The 15,348-nt window shown below is 50.0% G+C and overlaps 2 protein-coding genes across 3 annotated transcripts in view; both read left to right on the forward strand.

Annotated features, from left to right (window-relative positions):
• Positions 1 to 7,219, forward strand: part of GJC2 (gap junction protein gamma 2) — a 30,485-nt gene extending 23,266 nt beyond the window's left edge. Inside the window, exon 2 of one of the 2 annotated variants that reach the window (XM_079300039.1) lies at positions 1,109 to 3,347. In XM_079300039.1, coding sequence (XP_079156165.1) covers positions 1,129 to 2,376 — 1,248 coding nt within the window. In that variant the 5' untranslated portion in view covers positions 1,109 to 1,128 and the 3' untranslated portion in view covers positions 2,377 to 3,347. Of the gene's footprint in view, positions 1 to 1,108 lie in introns of both variants that reach the window. The other variant, XM_079300040.1, reaches the window with a different exon arrangement.
• A 4,129-nt stretch (positions 7,220 to 11,348) lies between these two features.
• On the forward strand, positions 11,349 to 14,989 carry IBA57 (iron-sulfur cluster assembly factor IBA57; the record flags this gene model as incomplete). Its single annotated transcript, XM_079300696.1, has 3 exons — positions 11,349 to 11,700; positions 13,081 to 13,412; positions 14,598 to 14,989. The coding sequence occupies exons 1-3, from the start codon at positions 11,450 to 11,452 to the stop codon at positions 14,987 to 14,989; spliced, it is 975 nt and encodes a 324-aa protein (XP_079156822.1). The 5' UTR covers positions 11,349 to 11,449.
• Positions 14,990 to 15,348: the final 359 nt, after the last annotated feature.

Consider the following 15,348-nt stretch of genomic DNA (forward strand, 5'->3'; position numbering starts at 1 on the left):
TCCAATGTGGGGCTGGGCTCCTGGCTGCTCCCACCATGGAAACCCCACAGCACAATTTTGTGTCTCCAGTGCTGCAAAGCCAGGTCAGGGCCAGGCTCGTGTCTCACAGCATCATCAAGGGAGGTTGGAGCAACCTGGTCTAGTGGAAAATTCCTGCCCATGGAACAAGATGATCTTTAAGGTCCCTTACAGCCCCCAAAATTATAGGATTCTGGGATTTTATGATCCTTTCCCCGCCCTGGATCTTCACCCCCAGCATGGAGAGTTAGGGTTGATGTCCCTACTCTTTCTAGATAGGAAAACCTCTTCTCTCTTCTCTCTCCTCTTCTCTCCTCTTCCCCCACTGTTCTTTGGGTGCAGGTGTTTTCCCTGCTGCTCTCATCTCTCAGTATCTGTGCCAGTCAAGCAGTGAAATTGCCTCCTGTCTTTCGTGCTGCTTGAGGTCACACAAGGAACTCAGGCTGAGGCTCCACTGCAAGTTAAGCTAAACACAAAATGCTTTTTACAAGCTCTTCCTCCCCAGCTGTCCAGGTCTCCTAATAAATCCATGGTTTTCTCTTGAAAGCTTCTCAAGGTTTATTTTTGAAACAGTCTGTATTTGATTAAAGTTTTGTTTTGTTTTGCTTTGTTTCAAGAGGAACTTAAAAGGACCATCAGTCTGTAAACATAAATATTCTCATTCTTTCACTGATTCTTTGCATTCTTCTGTGTTTGCTAATGAAAGATATTTCAGCAGGGCAAGTCTCAGTGATGTGGGAGCATCCTCCACTGCTCCAGCCCTGACCACCCTTTCAGGGGAGAAATTTTCTCTAATATCCAATCTAAAACTCCCCTAATTGAGGCTGTTCCCTGGAGCAGAGCCCGACCCCCTGGCTATTCCCTTCTGTCAGGGAGTTGTGCAGAGCCACAAGGTTCCCCCTGAGCCTCCTTTTCTCCAGGCTGAGCCCCCCCAGCTCTGTTCCCTTCCCTGGACACGCTCCAGCCCCTCAATGTCTTTCTTGTCATGAGGAGCCCAAAACAGACCCCAGGATTGGAGGTGTGGCCTCACCCATGCCCGGCACAAGGAACAGTCACTGCCCTGCTTTTGATCTGCCCCTTCTCCCTGCAGGTTATAACTGAGCAGCCCTTATGACCAACATGAGCTGGAGCTTCCTCACCCGCCTGCTAGAAGAGATCCACAATCACTCCACCTTCGTGGGGAAGGTGTGGCTGACGGTGCTGATCGTGTTCCGCATCGTGCTGACGGCGGTGGGGGGCGAGTCCATCTACTCGGATGAGCAGAGCAAGTTCACCTGCAACACCAAGCAGCCGGGCTGCGACAACGTCTGCTACGACGCCTTCGCGCCGCTCTCGCACGTCAGGTTCTGGGTCTTCCAGATCATCGTCATCTCCACGCCCTCCGTCATGTACCTGGGCTACGCCATCCACAGGATCGCCCGCTCGGCCGAGGAGGAGAAGAGGTTCAAGGGCTTCAAGAAGAAGAAGCAGTTCGCCCTGAACTGGCAGGCCGTGCGCAACATGGAGGAGGCGGTGGAGGCCGACGAGGAGGAGCCCATGATCTCCGACGACGCGGCCGAGCACGAGAAAGCCAAGGCCAAGCCCAAGTGCAAGGAGCAGCAGAAGCACGACGGGAGGAGGCGCATCCAGCAGGAGGGGCTGATGAAAATCTACGTTTTCCAGCTCCTCACCCGCGCTTCCTTCGAGGTCTGCTTTTTGATAGGGCAGTATTTGCTCTACGGTTTCGAGGTGGAAGCGTATTACGTCTGCAACAGGGTTCCTTGTCCTCACACCGTGGACTGCTTCGTGTCCCGGCCCACGGAGAAGACCATCTTCCTGCTGGTGATGTACGTGGTGAGCTGCCTGTGCCTGCTGCTGAACATGTGCGAGATGTTCCACCTGGGATTCGGGACCATCCGCGACGCCATCCGCAACCGGAAAATCAACAGCTTCCGGCAGCCCCCCTACAACTACGCCTACCCCAAGAACATCTCCTGCCCTCCCGAGTACAACCTGGTGGTCAAAGCTGAGAAATCCACCAAGATCCCCAACAGCCTGATGGCCCACGAGCAGAACTTGGCCAACGTGGCTCAGGAGCAGCAGTGCACCAGCCCGGACGAGAACCTGCCGGCGGATCTGTCCACGCTGCACAAGCACCTGCGGGTGGCCCAGGAGCAGCTGGACATCGCCTTCCAGAGCTACAGCAGCACCCAGGCCAACACGCAGCCCTCTCGGACCAGCAGCCCCGCCTCGGGGGGCACCGTGGTGGAGCAGAACAGGGCCAACACCGCCCAGGAGAAACAAGGTGCTAAACCCAAGGCCTCGCTGGAGAAAGGCAGCTCCAGCAGCAAGGATGGGAAGACGTCTGTGTGGATATAACTCTGTCAGGAAGGAGAGGGGGCAGCGTGAGAGGGGTTTTGGTTTCGGGTTGTTTCTGGTTTTCGGTGTTGTTTGTTTCGCAGGGCGCGATTTTTGTGTGGGAGTCCAGAGAGTGAAAGGAGTTTTGGACTGATTTAGTGCTGTCTTCCAGTGCGGTAACAAAAGACATTTCTTCCCTGTTTCCAATGTGTTCTCCGGCTGGGAATCTCCAGTGAGTAACAGCAAACCCCCCACACCTTCCAGGCCCTGGGTCACACCAGAGCCCCCAGCAGAGACTGGACAATGTGCTGTGGTGGGAAGAGGAGCTGCTGGTGGCTCAGGAGGGAAGTGAGGCTGGCAGGGATCAGCCACCCTCCTGCATGGCAAGGCTCCAGTGCTGCAGGCCAGGCGGGGTTTAATTACTAAATACCCTTAATCAAATTAATTTCCCATCCTTTGGTAAGAAAACCACTGACATATTGCACGGAGCTTCGTGGCGGGCTCACAGCTGATCTGCCTGGGCTGGCAGATGCCAAGGAGGCCTCGTGGGATGCTGTGAGCCAGAGCTGGCACCCATGTCTGGGGCAGGAACACAGCGACTGCCTAGCACAGGGAGACCTCAAACCACACAGGGCTGAAGGTTTCATCTTTTCTTCCTCTGCATCGAAGCAAATCTGCTCCAAACCCTCCGGAGCAGGAGCGAGCAGTGACATTGCATCCTACTGGTGCCTGTGTAGCACTTGCTACAGATGTGATGGGAATTGTTGCAGTTACAGAGTTTTTTAACAAACTGCTGCTTCACATCATCTGAAAGTGCCTTTATGCAACCAGGAAAACAAAAGTGTAAAGGGTTCAGGCTCCTTTACTTGCTGAATTTTAGACGATCGGCATCGGGAAATTTGTTTTTCTGATTAATCGAGGATAAGGACTGTTGGCAAATTTGTTTTTCTGATTAATCAAACCCTTATAAATAGTGGCAGGTGGCAGATCTATGCATAGCGTGTCTCTGGTGTGTGTGTGTGTGTGTCCATGTGTAGATACAGACACGTATGAACACGTGCCTGTGAACGTAGCCATAGAGAGGTAGGTGTAAATGTAATATCAACCCTCTGCTCCTTCTACAGCCTTCCACCTCCCCTGAGAGAACCCAGCTGATCAACTGGGGCTGATCTCATCCTGGGCTTGCAGCCTCCAGCCTCACCTGGGGAATTGGGTGGGTTCCCACATTTGCTGGGGGGATTTGCAGAAGATGTGGCTTCAATGGGGACAGGACCAGGACAAGAGCAGGAAGTTTTTCCTGAGTTTATGAGGGCTTGACTTTAGGGGTGGTTTTCATGCACTTACAGTACTTTGGGTGCATGTTAAAATCAAGCTGCTGAGCTCCAAGGCTCCTACTGTTCTTTGTCAGAGGGTGGTTTCATCACCACCACAGGGAACCCAGGTAGGCAGAGCCTTCAACATCAAACCTGTTGCAAAAGAAGTGAATTCTCCCTGAACACTGCACTGTCCCTGTGCCAAGCTGTTCCCTCAGGCTGTGCCAGGATTTCTTATCCATGGGATATTCATGGCTCCTCCCTGGACATCACTCTCATGTCCTTGAGATCAGTCCCTAAAAGCCCTGAGGATGCCTGTTCCCCAAGTGTCCAGCCCTTTTGCCATTCTTGGGATCAGGCAGAGATTTTGGATATGCCCTTCATCTCCTGGGAACTTCAGCTGTATGATGCATTAGAGAACAGTCCTGGAAGCAAAAAAAAAAAAAAAAAAAAAAAAAGGAAAAAAAAGTAGAATTAAAAGGAAAGCAGAGAAACATTCTACAAGGTATCCAGCAGCAAATATTCAGCTTTGTGGCTGTGTGTAGCTGTCTGGGGAACACTTCCAGGCTTGGTCCTGGTCCTGCTGAAGGCATTGGTAAAATGCCTGGAATGCTGTTTGCTCTTGCAGCTTGAGATTTTCCCCTCACAAACGGGTAACTGGATCCAGGAGGAGGATCAGCACAGCAGCAGTCAGTGGTGACATCCGTCCATCCATCCATCCATCCATCCATCCATCCATCCATCCATCCATCCATCCATCCATCATCCATCCATCCATCCATCCATCCATCATCCATCCATCCATCCATCATCCATCCATCCATCCATCCATCATCCATCCATGCATGCATCCATCCATCCATCCATCCATCCATCCATCCATCCATCCATCCATCCATCCATCCATCCATCTATCATCCATCCATCCATCCCCTTCTGCTGGGAATTTTGCAGGAAAGGCTCAGAAAGGTCACACCACAGTGTTGGGGACACAACCATATCCAACTGCTCTGTTTGTCCTTGTTGCTTGTGTGGGAAGGTGCTGGGCAGAGAAGGAGAGGCTGAGTGCTCACAAGGGCTGCTGTCACCTGGAAAAAAAATCTGCAGGGTCACAGCCCTGGCTGCTGGGGTGGAGAGAGAGGTGGTCCTGGGTGGAAATTTATTCCCTGATGCCTGCAGCTGTCCTCTACATCAGTGAGACTTCTCTTTTGCTCCCAGCCCTGTGTCCCATGGGAAACTCTGTGTTTTTAAAGTCATGACCCCAAGGGAAGGATGGAAACTCACAGGGTAACCATGGCTGGATGATGCCTGGGTTCTTCTGATTCCTTTTCCATGAGCAACACCAGCACAGCCCCAGATAAAATTGTGTTTCCCACAGGATGCTGGAAGGCACCACCCCGTGCAGGAATTGAGATTTTGGATTTCTCCTGCCCCTATCAGCACCACTCATGGCCTGAGCACTTTCTGGTGACTCAGATCTGCCCCTCAGTTCCTTCTGACCTGCAGATCCCCCCGTGAGCCAGGGATAGGAATGTGACTCCCTTGCAATTGCTCCAGGAAAAATCTTGGCACACACCTCGCCGTGGGGAAAGCCAGGGACAGATTTTAAGGTAAAACCACCCAGAGCTGATCACAGAGATCTGATCAAGTAATTAAACCCAGTCTACAGAGCAGGGCTGCACCTGCTGCCCCAGCAATACCCAGCTGTGCCCATGGGAGGAGATTCCAGGTTCAGAGCAGGAGGGTGGGAAAAGACAGTGGATCTTCTTGCCAACTTGTTCCCAAAGGGTGGCATGAACCCTTCTCTGCAACCCATTGGAGAAGTCTCATGCCTTTAACCTCTGCATATTTTGGCTGTTTGGAGATTGTTTTCACCCTTAAATCTGCTTTAAGCTGAACACTTCCACTCTAATCAACTTTTCTCCAAGGGCTGCTTTTCTTTGTGTCTGGACCAACAGCAGCCACCTCGTGTTTTCCCAGCAGTGTGGCAGTGCTGCTCCTCATGCCACCTTCCCTCCCTTCTCCTCTTCCTGCACTCTGGTCCTCCCCAAAACCCCATCTCCTGCAGGCTGGGCACTGCTCCCCTCTCCAGATGTGTGGTTGCACAGTCAGAATCCTCCTGCCCTCCTTCAAAGCTCCTTTTTATTGTCACACAGCGAGCCAAGGGGGCTCTGAGTGACCCGTGGGTCCTGCAGAGCCTTTGGATCCTCTTCCCAGCTGGTGTCACCCTCCCATCTCATATGCACAGGCTGTTTTCCTCAGGCAGAGTCAATAACTGCAATATTGATGAGTGCCAGAGCCAGGGCAGACTCTTGGGGGATCAATAACCCCCTTGTCAGGCAGGGACACGGGGTAACCACTGCCAGCCCTGCTCATCCCTCAGGCCTGGAGCACTTCCCTGCATTACATCCCTTCCCAAAGGGAGCTGATCCTGCTCTCCCACGTTTTCCAAGGATTCTGACAGGGACTCAGGCACAGGGGGTGTATTCCTAGCAGGAATATTCTGCTGTCAGGGGTGCCTGGGAGGGATGGAAGTTGCCTGTGAGCTCCCAGCCAGCCTGGAGGACGCTGCTGATCCTCTGAGCCTGGGGAGGAGCGATCCCTGTTCTCCCAGATCCCATCTGGGCCACACACAGGAGCCAGCATGGGTCAGACAGCCTTAGGAACAGAAAAGATTATTACTATCATTATTATTATTAATATTATTATTGCTATATATACTGATTTGCTCACTTCCCCTCTTCTTCCTCTACTCTGTGACCTATAAACCCTTTAGGATGTCAAGTTTCTCTACTGAGTCACTCCACAAATGCAATGATGACTCTGCAGGAATGACTCCTTTCTGGGCAGGAGAAACAACCCCTTCTTTTATCCTCTCAGTTGGGGCAGGAAAAGGATAGAGCAGCAAAATATTCACAAAATCCTCACCACAACTGTTCCTAACTCAACCAGCAGCTCAAGGAAATTCATTTGGAGGAGCATCAGCCACGGAAGAAATGCCAATGGTATAATTAATGCTTTGCTTTTCTTTTTATCTTTTCTCCAGGTAGCAGTTTTGTCCCACACACACAGGACAGGTTTAGCTTTGTGGCTGAACTAATTATAAACATTGACTCCCTCGCTAAACTTGGTCAGATAAAGTGCCCACACTTATATTTCTCTTCTTACCATTCAGGGCCAGGAATGTCCCACAAAAGCCAGATTACCTTCTTGCTTTCATTGCATTCCACTGGGAAATACTTGAACTTAACTCACGGCCATAACCAGTCTGTGCTGTTACAAAGTGTCTGGGATTGGTTTTATTTTTTTTTTTTTGTGGGTTTTTCTTTTTTTTTTTTTTTTTTTTTAGTGTACTAACTGTATTTGTACTAGAAATTTTTGGAGTGTGAGGTTGAATCTGTAAGTATTTTTCAGTGTAAATGTTACATCTGGGCTGTAATTAGAATATTAAACACTGGTCAAAAGGGAAAGGGACATCAGTCCAACTCAACTGTGGCTATTCCACACCCATTACTAATAATATGGAATAAAACTTACATTTTGTTACAGTATGTAAAGCGTGTGGTGCTTGCTTGAGAAAGGCTCTGAGTGATGAGAAAAAATCCTTCTCCATCTAAGATTTGCCTGTTTTAGCCACGGAGGAGCTCTGTTTTCCCTGATATGGCTACAAATCATCACAAAATAGTTTTGCCTTAAGAAGCGTTTGACCTTCGCCGTTGTTTGGGATGTGCTGTCTCTCTGATGAATCACTGCCTGCAGATCCCTCAGGCACACAGCTCAAACTGCTGAGGGAAGCCTGGCCTTTCAAAAGCAGCAAAACTTCGGGGAATCTGGGAGAAACTGATGATTCAGGCTGGGCAAACCATGGGATAAGCACTTTGTGAGAGAGCCTGGCTGTCCAACCACCTTAGTGTCCTGTTAAATCACAGACACTGTTCACTCACAACCCCTCTCCAAATGTCCTCAGGAAAAAAAAACTAGACTCAAACATGCATTTTTTTCTGTTTCTCTGGAAGTTGAGCTATGTTGACTCTTTGGCAAGAGGAAGTCCCACCAAGAGTCAGGGAATAGCCAAGGTCAGGTTGGATGGGGCTGGTGTGGTGGGAGGTGTCCCTGCCCTGGGGGTTGATCCTGGCTCATAGAAGGAGCAAAAGCAGCCCCCATCCAGCAGTATTTTGGGAACAGGCAGAGTAATGGAAACCCCTCCCATTTCTTTGGAAAGCCAGACTAAAATTACCAGTGTCAGGAACATTAATCCACAGCCACCAGAGGTTTATGTCCAAAAAGGAGACAGAGGAATCCTTTTGCTTTATTCAAATAAAGGGAGAGGCCATGGGGCATTTCCCTGGAGTCTCTCCAATTTTTGGAGGATGCAGCCTCCCTTTTATCCCAATTTCCCAGCCAATTTCTCTTTCCCCATGGGCTGAGGTATTTGAGAAATACAGATTTCCCAGAACACCTGCTATCTGAGATTCCCCATTAATGTACAACCCCCCCACACTTTTAATTTTTAATTCTTATGGAATTCACAATTTTCCCCCATTGCTTCTTTGATCTTCCAATATCCAATTTCAATTACCAGCAAACCTACATTTTGTTTGTAAAGGCAAATATCTTGTTCCATCCATCCATCAGTGGAATCCTTCCCTAATCCCTCCTCCCAGGGAAATGCAGTAAGAGCTGTTCCTTCCCCTCAGTCCCACCAGCAGGAATCCCAGAGCCCTCAAGGTGGGAAAAACCCTCTAAATTCATCAAATCCATTAACCCAGCACCACAACCACCAAACCCTGTCCCCAGGTGCCACATCCACATGGTTTTCACACATTTCCAGGGATGGTGATCCCACCCCTTCCCTGTGCAGTCTATTCCAATATCTGGCCAGCAACGAAATTTTCCCTAATATTTAATCTAAACCTCATCCAGGTTTAACTTCAGGCCATTTTCCCTGGAAGAAAAGGCTGGTGCTCACCCTCCTTTCAGAACAGCCTTTTTGATGCACAGACTCCCTCCCTCCAAGCTCAGCTTCCACTCTGCTCTATTCCTGCATCCTGCCTGTTGTATTTGCAATTTCCCTCCACCAGCACTGATTTTGCACTGCCCAGGCCTGCCACAATCTGTGTTTTCCCCTCCAGGAATGTGGGATATTGTCCCAGAAGTGCTGTTATGGTTTACCACAGCCCCATGTCCCAGCTGCCTGTGGCTGGCACAGCTCAGGGCATATTTAATGCACAGGGTGTGGGAGGAACAATTGCAGCTCATGTGAGTTTGTGGATGAGGATTTCTGCTTAAAACCCCAAGAAAAAGCTGGAGAAAATGAGTTTATTATCCCAGCATTAACCTGAAGGGCTGGCTGCAGAGGTTATCCCTGGTGAGGATGAGTTATTGACAAATAAATGCCAAGGATGAGCCTTCACAAGTGGGGTTTTAGGCAGTGGGAGAGCAGAGAGAGGAAAGCTGATGGAGCAGGAAGCTGCTGGCAGCTTGTGCTGCTGAGGGACAATGAGGGAATCTCTGTCCTTTGTCACCACCTTCTGAGGGATCCTGAGCCACCCTGACACATCTCCCTGCATGAGAGGTGTTCCATGGAGGAGGGAATTTGTGTCTTGTCACCTTGTGCCACCAGCTCTCCTTCCAAAAAACAACCCTAGAAATTACAAAGCTGGTGGGGAATGATCCATCAGGGCAGTATCAGAATCCCAGAATGGTTTGGGTTGGAAGAGACCTTAAAAATCATCTTGTTCCAACCCTCTGCCACAGGGAGGGAGACCTTCCACTAGAATTCTACTTTCCACTAGAGATTAATGTCATGGAGGCTCTGGAATTGTTTTAGTGAAGACAGGCACACACTCACTGGGGGCTGGCACAAACCTTCCCAGGGCTCTCAGGGCTGCAGGTCTCAGCCACACTATGAGTTGTCTCAAACCATCCCCTGAGCTGATTTAATGCACTAAACTGGCAGAGTTGTAATTTTGACACTGAAATGTTTCAATATGACTTTACTGGCTGCATAACTCCAAGAGAAAAGAAAAGCAAACCCAGAGGGAAGGGAATAAAAGTGTTAGGAAGTGGTAAAACAAATAAAGGCTTGAACTGGGTGCCTGATTGTTTTCTATTTTCACTTTTATTCCCTTGCTGCCTTTCCAAATATCTCCGTGGGGTTTGATACACCACCTGTGGTGCTTGGCAGTGCAGGGAGATGGCAAACACTGCCTGTGGGATGGCCACTGATGATCCCCACAGCTTGGTGGGTGAAGGAGGGATGTGGAACAGGCAAAAACCCCACAGAGCTGGATCCAGATGTGGATCCGTGGTGCCTGCTGGACTCTGAAGTTCCAGCCCAGCTGTGCTTCCAGATTTTTGCCTTTCCCTCTTCTCCTTCAAAAAGCTCCTGCTCTGGGCACATTCCCACTTCCAGGCAGAGAAAATAACCACTCTTGTCATCATCTCTCTGCTCCTTCAGCTGCCTCAGAGCCAGGCAGGTCCCCCAGCCCCGTTTTTGACACGGGTGGACAGAGCACACCCACGTGCCAAGGTCACCTGGAGTCACCTCTGCCCACATCTTTATTTCTCCACCTGCAGAATTCCAGGGTGAACACCCCAAATCTCTCAGCACTGCTGGGACATGGAGATGTGTGATAAGGTTATCACTGCCAGGACACAAGGGAGAGCCCAGCCCTGCCCAGGGCCAGCTGGATAACTCAGCACATTTCCAGCTCTGCAAAATGAGTCTCCCTTTGCTCAGGGGTTTAGGATCGGTGGGCTTGTGCCAGTGCTGCCTGTCCTGGAGGTTTGAGGGGGTCAATTTGGGGCCAGGGACTGTCCCCACTTCCCAGAGCACCAGGAACATCCCAGAGGGATGGGAACAATGCTTCAGCTCCATGATTTTAACTCCATGATTTTTTATCCAGGCACTTCAGAGTGCCATGAACATCCCAGAGGGATGGGAACAGCACTTCAATCCATGATTTTAACTGGGGGTTTAACACAGCGATTCCCCATCCCTGGAAATATTCAAGATCAGTTTGGGATGAGGCTCTGAGCAAACTGATGGATTGAACGTGTCCCTGCTGGGTGTTGGACTAAATGACGTTTAAAGCCATTATTCCATGGTTTATTCCCATGCAGAAATTCCCACTGCCAAACATTAGAATTTAGTCCAATCCGGCGCTGCAGAGTTTCTCCAAGGATGTTAAAAGAGGATGGAGGGCAGCTGGTGAGTCCTGTAGAAACCAAAGAATGAAAAACAGGGACCTTTGGAGAATCTTTTCCACCCTGACAGCCAAAATACTCCTGGAGAGGGAGAATGGCTCTGACCCCTCTGTCCGCAGCACCCTGTGGATTTGGGGCTCGGCAGGGCAGGAATGGAGGTGCTTAAGGAAATGCCATGGTTTAGATGGGATGGCTGGACTCCATGACCTCAAAGGTCCTTTCCAGCCTGACTGATTCTCTAATTTAAGGGGGAACAGCCCCCACAACCAAACAGCGAGACACGGGAGCGCTTTAGGCTGTTCTCTTCACTCACTGCACGCCCGAGGAACCCGGGGGGGGTTCCCAAATTTCTCCTTTAGGATCGCGGGGAGCGCTCGGCATCGGCGCCGTGAGGGAATGGGCGTGGCCACGCGGTGAGGGCGTGGTGAGGGATGGGGGCGTGGCCTGGCGGAAGGGGCGGAGCCTCGACGGCCCGGCCCCGCCAGCAGGTGTCGCCCTCCCAACGGACACACACAAGATGGCGGCGGCGGCGGCGGGCGCCGGCGGCGGGGGGAGTTTCTGAGGGCGCCTCCATGTTGGTGAGGGCAATAACGGCGCCCCTGCTGCGCCGCTGGTGCCGGGGCCGGCGGGGCGCGGCCACCGCCTGTTTCCCGCTGAGCCGGGCGCTGCTGGGCGTGCGGGGCGCCGAGGCCGCCGTGTTCCTGCAGGGGCTGCTCACCAATGACGTCACGCAGCTGGTGGCGGAGGGCGACGCCCCCTCCGCGCTCTACGCGCACGCGCTGAACGTGCAGGGCCGCTGCCTGTATGACGTCATCCTGTACAGGTGAGACCAAACGGCGCGGCCGCGCGGGGGGGAGATGGAAGAGACCATTGCGGGGGGGGGGGGGCGGCTGGCTGAAATTTCTCCATTAATGTGCCAAAAAAAGCGCTTCCAAACAAGCTCTGTGGATCAGCGCAGCAGAAACGTGTCATGGCTGCAATATCCCCAGGTGTGGGTGTTGACTCTGCCCCTCTGCTCTGGGGGTGCTCACCTGGACAAGGGAAAGCTGCAGGGAGAGCTCAGAGCCCTGCCAGGGGCACAGGTGGAATATTGGGAATAAATTGTTCCCTGTGAGGATGGTGAGCTCAGGGTGCCCAGAGCAGCTGTGGCTGCCCCTGGATCCCTGGAAATGTCCAAATCCATGTTGGATGGAGCTTGGAGCAACCTGGGATAGTGGAAGGTGTCCCTGGCCATGGCAGGAGTTGGAATAAAATGAGCTTTAATGTCCCATCCAACCCAAATCCATTGTGGGATTCTGTGACAGTGGAAGGCACAGCTGAATGTTATAAATGAGAAACAAAGTTTCGATATTTAGCAAAATTTAGATTTTTTTTTTTTTTTTTTTTTATATATAGAGCAAGCAGAGTGCTGGGGAAAACGTGAGGGGTCACTGCCCACCCCACACTTCCACCCAACTTGGTTTGCAGCTCCCTTTTTATAGGATGGTTTTCCTTGAAGTAATCAATAATTGTTATTGTTTTGCTGTAATAATTCTGCAAGGTAAGCAGTGGTGGGCAAAGAAACTTCCAAACTTCGGTGGGACAGCTCTTGGGACAATTGGAGATGTAACCATCTGGTCTTGGTAGATAAAAACCAGAAGAAGTGGGAAGTCTGATCTTTAGCAGATACTTTGTGATGGATTACACAAAGGCAGGAAATGTGATTCTGCAGAATCTGTTGGGCTGTGTGAAAGCCTTGTTTTGCAAGCTGTCAGTAGATACAACTTATTTAGAAAACATAAGATTTCAAATAAAATGATTGAATCATGTATTTTCCTTTTTTCAGTGTCACGCTTCATTTCAGAACTAAGTATTCCAGTTTATACAAACCCCAATACTTTTATGATTAACATATGATTATGTTTTGATTTTATGATTAATCTTTTATCAATTATCACATGAACAAAGTTCTCCCCTCGCTGAAATTCCCTTACTGTAGGTAAGGATTGAGAATTCCACATGGCCAGACCTGTTTCTGCCTCTGGTAGAAGTGTTTGCTAGGAAAGAATTCAGCAGTTCAGGGGACATGGGTGCTGCTCTCTGAGTGCCACAGGAACTCCTCAGATTTCTGAATTTGCACCAGCATCCAAATAAAAATCCAGCTTTGCCTCCTGCTGCTGTGGCTGTTTTCCTGACCTTAGGGTTGTGATTTTTTTTTTTTTAGGATGCACGGGAGCTCAGCAGAGGAGCCTCACATCCTGCTGGAGTGTGACAGCAGCGTGCTGGATCCCATCCAAAACCACCTGAAACTTTACAAAATCCGCAGGAAAGTCACCATCAGCCCCTGCCCTGACCTCTCCCTGTGGGCTGTCATCCCTGGGGATGCCAGCTCCCTCCCAAAATCTGCACACCAGGCTCTGCTCTTAACTCCTGACCCCAGGGCAGAAGTCATGGGCTGGAGACTGATTGCAAAGAAAGGAGCAAATCTGTCAGAGATTATCCCTGGGAGCCAAGTTGGAGATGTTCAGGATTACCACAGGCACAGGTATAAACAAGGTAAAGCCAAGCCCTGTTTTGCACTATGGGTTTTGGGAGTCCACATGCTGATATAAGGCAGGAATAAGTTATAAACCCTTCATTCTTATTTTTAATGCATTTAATTTTTTAATTAATACATGTATTAATTGCTATTTTCAGTATTAAAGTGACCTGATGGTTATAATTCTGTCTGGTGGCAAGGTTTGGGTATAATTTTCTATTACTCAGATTATGGGATTGATCAAGAATGCTAAAAGAAAGCCAGGATTTTTCATTTTCTTAGAGAGAATCTTCTGTGGTTTGAGTAATTTTGATTACTCATGCCTGGGTACTTGGTTTATTGCTGAGGAAGGAAAAGGAAAGACCCAGACTTGGTTTCCTAAAAATTTTGTGGCTGGATTTGCTGAGTTAATTCCCAGGCCAGGGATCTGAGCCCCAGTGCCTTTGATTTTAGTGTGCCCATGCTGATAAAGGATTAAATGAATTGGCAGAGGGAAAGTGATGGTGCTGTGCTGAAACTGGGATCTGTTTGGGATGGGAAATGAAAATTTAACAGGAAGGTCTCACAGATGTCTATGATGTATAACAGAAAGATCTTTGAATGTAGAATCTGAAGAAGGAATAGAAATGAGAGCAAGTTTTGATACAGAAAAATTGCTGAGCCAGTTTTACTGAATAATTAAGAAGCCAAAGAGTAAAATGAGTTGGAAGGGGTTTTTATGACTCAGAGCAAAGGATAAACTCGCCTCAAACAAAAGATATTTTACCAAGCAAAAAGATTTTCACGGGCAAACAAAAATGCCATGTTACAAGTGGAAAGCTGTCAAAATTTTCCACTGCAAGAAAACTGAAAAACAACTTCTAACTTAAACTGTAACACACTAACTTTTTGTGGTTGGAACATAGTAACATGAATTTGGCAATGTTAGTAGTTATGACGGGCTATGGGGAATAGTATAAGTATTGATTGGTTGTCATGGTGTAAGATGCTCTGTTATAAAAAGTTCATAATGCATTGTAACCAGAACTGGAGTGGCTTCAGCTAATGCTGAATGCTGTGACCTGTGAATTGCTGCATCATTGGATACGATAAACAGCATTTTAAAGCGCCAATTTCCCGTGGATTGGAAAACCAAAGGGAGGATGAGTCAGAACACAGGTGTGAGCAGGAGCAGCTTTACCTGCCGCTTGTTCTCTCCCCAGGCATTCCCGAAGGGGTGGACGATCTCCCGCCGGGCTCTGCCCTCCCGCTGGAATCCAACCTGGCCTTCATGAACGGCATCAGCTTCACCAAGGGCTGCTACATCGGCCAGGAGCTGACGGCCAGGACCCACCACATGGGCGTGATCCGCAAGCGGCTGCTGCCCGTCGCCTTCCCGGAGCCGCCGCCCGGCCCCGCCGTCCCCGCGGGCACCGAGATCCTCACCCAGACGGGAAAACGGGCCGGGAGGTTCCGTGCGGGGCGGGGAGAGCTGGGGATAGCCCTGCTGAGGCTGGCCCACGCCAAGGAGCCGCTCTGCGTGCGCCTGGCAGGGGCCACGGTGCGGCTCAGAGCCAGCACGCCCCCGTGGTGGCCGCAGGCGGCTGCTAAATGAGATGGGGGAGAAGCGTTTGCCTTGTTTGGGGTCTTGCAGGATTGCTCAGATCGAACCCAAAGCTGTGGGGAGCACTGGGATGGATCTGCCGTTGAGTGCCAAAGCCAGGGAATTGCACTTTTCCCCCTCTGTGTTGTTGGCTCAGTCCCTGTGTATTTAGGGGGTTGTTGGGTTGTGCTCTGGATGGATCTCAGGCTGACACTCACTCCCTCAGACACTCTCTGTGTGTATCAGGAGTTTCTCTGCTCCATGCACTGATTTTTTTTCAGTTCAGAATAACCATTCTGTGGTATTATAATTTTTTTTTTTTGAGTGCTGCTCTTATTGTGTTCTCAGGCTGAAGTTTTTTTTTGCTGCAA

This window comes from Erithacus rubecula, assembly GCF_903797595.1.
Source record: "Erithacus rubecula genome assembly, chromosome: 3".
In the NCBI taxonomy this organism is placed as follows: Eukaryota; Metazoa; Chordata; class Aves; order Passeriformes; family Muscicapidae; genus Erithacus; species Erithacus rubecula.